The sequence below is a fragment of the Glossina fuscipes genome, unplaced genomic scaffold (assembly GCF_014805625.2).
Source record: "Glossina fuscipes isolate IAEA_lab_2018 unplaced genomic scaffold, Yale_Gfus_2 173, whole genome shotgun sequence".
Lineage (NCBI taxonomy): Eukaryota > Metazoa > Arthropoda > Insecta > Diptera > Glossinidae > Glossina > Glossina fuscipes.
The window spans coordinates 279,212-287,856 of NW_023998516.1; the positions used below are offsets into that span (position 1 = coordinate 279,212).

Genomic DNA, 8,645 nt, shown 5'->3' on the forward strand with positions numbered 1-8,645 from the left:
ATTTTTTTGATCTCTCTCTGTCTCTTTTTTGCTGCTGTTTCAGAGTTCCTTAAAGGTGCGTTCCGTACGTCGGACTAGTTCAGCTAAAGTTTCTTCATTAATCGACCAAAAATCGCCGACTAGTGCAGGGAATAAAGCAAAGTTTTTAAGACGCTTTGATTTGCACAATGAACGAGAAGCTCCTGAATCTTTGCCCACTCGTTCCTTAAGCCAACCAAGTGGCTTAGAATCGTTCGGCATGAATCGCAACGATTTGGAAGCTGATAGCGACAGTGATAGCGTAACATCGCACGATGATGGTAAGTAAACGAAACACCAATCACAATTTGCAAATCGTCTCTTGCTAAGCTATTTATGTGCACCATATTAAGTTATTCGAAAGAAATTAAACAGTAACTCGATTTTCCACGCGTAGGCATAGAGCCGTGTTATACACATACTTGTAGCGTGCTGAATAAATTAACAAATAGAGCAATTTGAAACAAAAAAAAAATTAAAACGCACCTAAGTCACGCCCACAGAAATATTTAAAACCATTGAACCAATTCTGTCGATAAAGGCCACATATATTGCGTGTAGCATGAAATAAATATTTTTTTGCAATTAAAGCTTTAAACTTAATTCCTAGACATGATTTTATAATTGATACTACCATGATGTGCCTTAAAAGCGCACAGTTACAAAAGAACCGCGTATATTGCACAAAAGTGTTCTTTTTAAGGAAATACGGCTTTAATGCAAAGAAATATTTTCATTTTGAAAATTGATGATTCATCAGAAAAGTAACGACACCCGCAAACGGCATTTAATTTAATACATTCGCAGGCCAAAGGAGTGTTAGTTCCTTCGATGCATTACATCTCAATAGAGTCAAGAGAGTAGTCTAAATTCTAAAGTTACTATCTTGATGTCGGATTGCCTGAGTATTAATCATTACAGTGTAATATTAGTTACAATTTGAGAATCTCTATAAATTCTTGAAAGTATTTTATTGAACCAGTAAAGACTATTTATATTCCTAATAAGTATTTGCCGTAAACTTCAAATTAAAATTCGGTGCAGGCTTTTAGTTTCAAATTGGGTTTTGTTATTTATGAAAAGCTTGGCAATCTTTTGAAGTTTGAATTGCTTGACACCATTTTGGAACATATCATTTGTGCGGCTTTTCGATTCCGTCTAGACCTCCGACAGAATCTTATGCTAATCAAAACTGTGGAATGAATATAGGTGTTATAAGCGGATTGACAAAGTTAGTACACTCCCACTCTTAAAGTGATTCGTATAAAAGTAAATATAATTTGAAATATGTTATTGTAACTGCAGGATACAACATAAAAATAAGTTTCTTGTTACATTTTCTTCTGGCTTCCATCCAACACTATTAAAATTCATGAGATGAAAAAAACATTCCACTTTCTTATATCATTTCTTATTTCCGTTTCAAACTTTTACGTTTATTCCCTCAGCGTCTAATTATTATCCTGTTTATGCGGAAGTTTTGTATAATTTCACTGCTGCTGGTCCGCAGGAGTTGGGGTTAGAAAAGGGTACGCTAATTGAAATATTACGTAAAGAAGTTGGTCCCTGGTGGTTTGGCCTCATTAAAAAAGAAGGTGTAAGCTTGGTAGAGGAAATTCTAGATCCTGAAATGGGATGGTTTCCCAAAGAATTTGTACGCGTTATACAGTCACCCGACACAGACGCTTTTTACTTAGAACACATAACAATGCAGCAGTTGCAACATCAACGCCAACATTTACAGCAAAAGCAGCAGCGAGACCATGAACGTTTAACACAACAGCAGCCATCAAATCTAAGTTTATCAACTAGTTTCACTTTAACGCCGAGTAACACCAGCTTAGAGGATAATACTATTGATAAGCCCGTGATTGATCACCAGCATAATAATGTCACAACCATAGTAATTGAATCATCAACACTAAACCACACGGATACCGCCTCAAATACAGCAACCGAGATAGCTGATTGTAATAGCAGCAGAACTAATTTAGACGAATTAGATTGTTCGCAAACAGACACTAACATCTCCACAGCACAGCAGACTACATTATACACCTCTCAGAGTCGTAATGTCGTAATTAGCGGAATAGATATATTACGACGCAGTGCAATTAAAGAATTATTAGATACTGAAGTCAACTATGTTAAATTATTGGCGTCTATATGCGAAGGGTATGTATTTTTTATTTTTTTTGTTTTAGTCGAAATTAGATTAAATTCATTTTTTTTTTTTTAATTTAATATGTTCAGCTATTTACTCACCATGAGCAAACGCATTGACATCTTCTCACCAAACAGTATACGTTTAATATTTTCGAATATTACTACCATTTATAAATTTCAACGTAAATTCTTGGAAGCGTTACGCAAAGGTATAGAGCAGAATCAAGTGGCAAAGGTCTTCTTAAAAATGGTAAAAATTTACCCAATTCCTATAAACCGATTTTTTATTTTTTTATTAATTTTTAGCACAAAGGTTTCCTTTGCTATTCTTCCTATTGTAATGAGTATCCGCGAGCCTTAATCGAATTAGAATCTTACGAGCGGGTCAAAGACGCTCGTACCATATTAGATAAGTAAGTTTCTTGTAACATTTTCTGGTAGATGTAAAAAAAAAAAACAAATCCTTTTTTTCTTTTTCCCCTTTTTTGTTTAGTTGTCGTGAATCGGAGAATTTAGCTGAATTACCTTTGTCCGCTCATTTACTTGCTCCTGTGCAACGGATTTGTCGCTATCCTTTACATTTAGCCGAAATCCTCAAAACCGCTTGTAAAGTAAGCGAAGTATCCAACTATCAATTGGCCGAAAACGAACAATTGGTGGACGTTAGTCAATTGTATATACCTGATACGCGTGAAACGCTAGATATGGCTTTGGAAGCAATGAAAAGCATTACGGAGGCTGTTAATGAGGGTAAACGTCACAGCGAAACTATCGCTCGTCATCAGGCCAGTTTTCAAAATTTCAAAGGTCCACCTTTGCATCTATATAGTACACGTTTCTTTCTGCAAATTGATGCTACGCGTCAGAAACAAAATCTATGGAATAGCAGTAGTACTTTGTTTTTATTTGATAATCAATTAATTTATTGTAAGCGCGACATTCTAAAAAGATCGCAATTCATATACAAAGGCCGAATATTTTTGGATCGTTGTCGTGTGATAAATGTACGTGATGGCAAAATGTTCGGCCATACTATTAAAAATTCTTTAAGAATTTATTGTGAGGCGCGGGATAAATGGTTCGATTTCAGTTTTCGTTCAGCTAATAGAAAACATCGATTTCTCAGCACTTTGGCTTTGGAGAGGCAATTCGGTGGTAAGCCTTTGTATGTATCTGAAATGGCCGGGTTCGAATATGCTTTCGAAGAGCGAGATTACTCCGATCAGTCGGACTATGAGACCACAGAGCATGAACAACAAGGCTTGGGCTCATCAGTAAGCAGTCATAGCATTGGCGGTGCTGGCCACAGAATGAGAGAATTTTTATATGAAAGTAATAATCCGGCAAATTCATTAAGCGGTGATTCTTCTGTACCAGAATCGCCAGCAAAATCTTTTAAATATTCCGATACTTTACCAAAAAAATCAAACTCGAATATGACTAATAACAGCAACAGCAACAACAACAACATCCACAGCAGCAATAACAGCAGGAATGACAATAAGGTTTCATCAGAAAGCAATACCGGTTCCTTAGGTCGCCGCAGATTGGGAAATTGGTTTAGGAAACCGAAAAGCTCGGCATCCACTCCCAACCACTCGCCAACACATAAACCTGCAGTATCAGCTCACTCAACCGGAGATTTACTGTTGGGAGGCTCTGAGTTAACTGAAACATACACATTATCAGAATCAAGTGGTTTAAGTTCTTAAAACTATCTAAGCACACTATAAATATATTTTTCAAACATTTCTTTATTTTCTTTTTCGCGGACGGTTCTCAAGCGAAAAAGGAAACAACAACTTAAAACTATTTAAGAAAAATTTTAATAAAATTTTGAAAAGAATGCGACCTACTTTCAGCCCCCCTCGTGTGCGTGTGTGTGTGTGTTTTTTTTTTTTTTTGCTTTGCGAGCTAGACGTAGAAAATCTTCAAAAGATACTACCGGTTCTTAGTAGCAGCATGCATGATTCGCCATCCATGGTGCCTACATACTGAAAACCTACCCTCACACGCTTTCCCAGCGGGACCACCGTTAGATATTACTTCGTGGAGGTTGATTGTCCTTAGCACGCTTACGATGGTGGGACCTCAGTGTAATACTCTGTCGGCTTCCACTCCCTCTGCTCTCCACCCGCTGTCTTTCAAGCCGCCGTAGTTCTTTGAGCACTCCGCTTACAAAGTCGCCTACGGTGCTCCAGACCTCTTTGCTGGCAGTTAACCCCTCCAATATTTCACTCTGCTCTATTTGGCGTCTGGGGTTCTTGTACCTTCTGCAGCGAAAGATGCTATGCTATGCATCTTCGTTCGTTTCCGAGCATGTCGGGCAATTTGGTAACTTGTCGTACCTGAACAGTTACTTTCGGAAACAGCCATGGTCAGTCAGGAACTGGCTGAGGTAGTAATTTACCTCATCGTGTGGCCTCCATTGCATTATATTTGAGATAAGAATGAACGTCCGTCTTCCTTTCGTTGTTCTTTCCCAACGCGATTGCGAAGTCCTCATCGGCGCAAGCCGCTCTTCTTTTATTATGGCCTCTGGGGAAGGGGCGTCGATGCGGCTCTTTTCATGGATGGGCCTCATTTCGTCCGCCAAGATGTCGATTAGCATGACGCTAGTAATCACAAGGGCAGCATTCTCCGACACTGTCCGGAATCCACATATCTGCCTAAGCGTACTAAGACGATATATTGCCCCAACTTTCGGTACACTGCCTTCACTCTGTGTGCACCGGCCCAGACTTGGCTTCCGTGCATCATGTCCGAAGTTATCACCGCGGCTGTTACTTTTCGATTGGTGACTTTCGGGCCTCCAATATTTGACATAATCCTTGCTAACGACGCCTGGATGCCGGCAGCTTTCTCAGCCGCGTACTCAACGTGGTGCTTAAAGTGGAGTCGATGGTCGAGCATAACTCGAAGATATTTCAGGGCAGAAGATGACTGCACCGTTTTTTGCCCCACTCGTGTACAGCATGTTTCCACGCACTTCCGGCTGATTATTAGCACCGCCTCAGTTTGATCCTCTGTTACCTCTAGCCCCATCTCTCCTAGCCACGCCTTCACTTTAACGATAGCCTCGTTAGCCCTCGTTTCCACCTACGTAACGCATTTTGCAACCACTACGATTGCCATATTGTCGGCAAAGCCAAGACAATCGTTGCTCCTGTAGGTAGGTTAAGCTCAAAAACACCGTTGGGCATTATGTTCCACAAGAGAGGACCAAGAACTGGTCTTTCTATGACACCCGCCGTTGCTTTCCATTTCCGTTATCATACACTAACGTGCCTTTCCAAAGGCAGCTTGTTATTAGCTGAAGTATATACCTTGGAACCTGCATTCTTATGAGGGCTTTACGAATACTTACCCAGTCCGCCGAGTTGTAGGCGTTTTTCACGCGTAGTGTAAAGACGGCGCAGTACTTTTTATCTCCGCCCCTCCATCGGACTCCGGCAATAGCGTCTGAAGCAAGCGCCACAACATGATTTATGGCATCTATCGTAGACCGTGCTCTTCTGAATCCGTACTGGTTATCCGAGAGAGCACGCCTTTCTTCGCCCACGACGACGACTAGCAGGCGTTGGTATACGATCCTCTCCAATACCTTGCCCATTGTATCTAAAAGGCAGATGGGTCGGCATGACGATGGCCCGTTCGCTGGCTTATTAGCCTTCGGCATGAGAACCAACCTTTGGACCTTCCATTCATCTAGGATTATACTTTCTTCCAGACACGTTGCAGCATCGTCATGAAGACGTCCGGCCTCTTTCGTATCGCTGCCTTTAAGGCCTTGTTTGGAACTCTGTCCGAGCTAGGAGTTTTTTGTCCCCAAATCCTTTTGCAGGCGGTCAAAAGCTCGTCGTTAGTAATTACTTCATCTTCTCCGCCGTGGAAGTCTACCAACACGTAGGGCGGCCTCTGCGAAACGAGTGTTGCTACTAATGGCCGGAGCCTGAGCGGACATGGGACTTACGGCGTCCTCTGTCCTTTGACCTTTTTCAGGACGACTTTATATGCCGTTCCCCACGGATTGATGTCGACATCCTGGCATATTCCATCGAACCTTCTCCTTTTGCTAGCCCTTATGACTTTCTCTAAGTCACTGCGCAAGTCTCTGTAGAGTGTAAGCAGTTCATTAAAGTTTGCCGTCTGGCTTTCAAGCAGTTCGCTCTCAGGGACGCTATCTCGTCGGTCCACCAATAGCACGGAGATCCTTTTCTAGCTGTATTTCTTCTTCGAGGCAAGCAGCTTTGTCACGTTTCTCTGGAGTTGGCCAGCCATGCCATCACCCCTTTCGTAGGAGTCCATAATGATGTTAAAGGCATCCTTATCGAAGAACGTGTCACTCGACTTCGGCCGGGTAGTTTTGGGCCATCTATTCCCTCCGGTTTGTCTGGTTTCTATGTCGGGGAAGATGGCCTGGTTATCGATGTTTGTATACTCTTCACTCAACGACCACTTGCACCTCGCCACTAGGCTGTCACTAACAAAAGTGAGATATGCTTTCGACCAACTTCCTGCCTTACGAAACGTATCCCTCCGCCCATCATTCAGAAGAGATACTTTCAGCACAGTGAATGCCTCCAACAAGCTGCGTTCTCTCGCATTGCAGGCCCTACTGTCCCAGTCGAAGGCCTAGGCATTGAAATCCCCCGCAATTATTACTGACGGTTTCTCTCGGGCGTCTACCATGAGTTCACCTACCATGTGCTGGAATTCGTATTGTGCCCAGCTTGAAGGATCGTAGCTACAAATTTTTCACTTTCGCCCTAACGAGTCAACTGTGCTGGCAGTCCACATCCAAAACTGCTATAGGTGTGGGCGTCCAAGTTGCTGCTTTTGTGGACGCATTGGTTACCGAAGTACCCTGCCCTGCCCTTCGGTATAGTTCGCTCAATACTACCAGCTCCATCTCTTCCTCAACGACGGTTTGCGATATAAAACTAATATTAATACATTTCAAAATAAAATAATGCGATTTTGCAATTGAACATAACCATAATGTATATAAGTTGCAAAACCTAATAATAAGTTCATCCGTAACTGTATAATTACAATAAGTTGTTATTATAATATACTAAACATTGAAGTCTAATACTATTCTATAATATTTTTAGTAACATTTAAATTTTCTTAAAGAAACTATCGGTTTTACATAGACGGTGGCGATAAATGGATGTTTGCTTCGAACATGCTTTTTCAAAATGAACAAAGTTGAGATCTACGTGTGTGACGTGAGTGGACACACACTTTCAAGTAATCAATGGACTTTGGTTTTCCAATGGATTTCTAATGTCAATTATCAAAAAACATTTGCTTCAAAATTATTAACTAATAAAATATTGATTATATTAATAATTTACTTCAACGACCAACAGCGGAACTTTGTATTAAATAAAAATTTTTAATTTTATTTGTAGTAATTAAGTAACAAAATTTGTATCATTGTATTATTGTCATTATTATTTTTCTATTTATATACATATTTTTTTTAATTTAATAGTTAATATGTAACAAATATCAAACAAGCAAACCGAAGACCTTTAAAAAAAATATTTTCATATGCTATTTAAGATAATCTCTTTGCGGCCGATACTGCCTTTATTAATATTTGATAGATTTCTATTGTTCTACCGCTTTCACAAATGATTCTGTGTATGACCTTTAAATCAAGTCTTTCTCAGTTACCTTAAATTGGATAAAATTTTTACATGTGTTCACAGCGGACTCGTTTATTAAATAATGAGGAGCTTCTCGAGTCTTCTTTTTAACCATTATGTTTATTCAATTAATTTTTTTAAACTTAGCTCATAAATTATTTCTAAAAGTTTTTTTTGTTTTTCTTTTTTACTGGAAATGTTTTTAAATATAATAAATTTGTTTTCTTTCCTTTCTTTATAATATTATATGAGAGAGAAATATGAAGAAAATCGCAACCAAATAAATAACTAAAACTTAACGTTAACACATTGAAAAGCAATTAAAATTAAATTAAAATATTAAACTAAATCATTTATGTAGAATCTTTTTGTAATTAAAGTAATAGTTTTTAAACAACAAATAAACACATTGTGTTCGCTTCAGAGCGCATTTTCATTCCTTACCAACTTGCGTTCTTACAATTCAAGACAATTTAAATTGTGCCTTGCAAAGCAACACAATCAATAAGCCAGAGTTGAATTATACATGTATATGATATGTATAAATAGTTCAGATTTTTTAATAAAATCTAAAAACAAACATGTTATTGAAAATTATTGAAACTCCCATCCACTCAAGCAAAATATATAGAAGAAATTCCTTATAAGACTTCTTCATACTTAATCGCTACTATAAATATATTAACTTTAATGATTTTGTTTTAGTATTCTTGGTACGGATTCATTTAATATTCTCATAGAATACTAGATGAAATTTATGGCTAGGCTTAATTTGGCTGACGGTGACTGTTTTTTTTTTTT

At 38.9% G+C, this 8,645-nt stretch overlaps 1 protein-coding gene across 6 annotated transcripts in view; it reads left to right on the forward strand.

Moving 5' to 3' along the window:
• The window catches only part of LOC119641681 (serine-rich adhesin for platelets), a 234,193-nt gene extending 226,161 nt beyond the window's left edge, over positions 1 to 8,032 (forward strand). For all 6 annotated transcript variants that reach the window (XM_038040462.1, XM_038040463.1, XM_038040464.1 and 3 more), the window contains 5 exons: positions 44 to 299; positions 1,467 to 2,193; positions 2,272 to 2,434; positions 2,491 to 2,597; positions 2,678 to 8,032. In XM_038040462.1, coding sequence (XP_037896390.1) covers positions 44 to 299; positions 1,467 to 2,193; positions 2,272 to 2,434; positions 2,491 to 2,597; positions 2,678 to 3,896 — 2,472 coding nt within the window. In that variant the 3' untranslated portion in view covers positions 3,897 to 8,032. The remainder of the gene's footprint in view (positions 1 to 43; positions 300 to 1,466; positions 2,194 to 2,271; positions 2,435 to 2,490; positions 2,598 to 2,677) is intronic.
• The last annotated feature ends 613 nt before the right edge of the window (positions 8,033 to 8,645 follow it).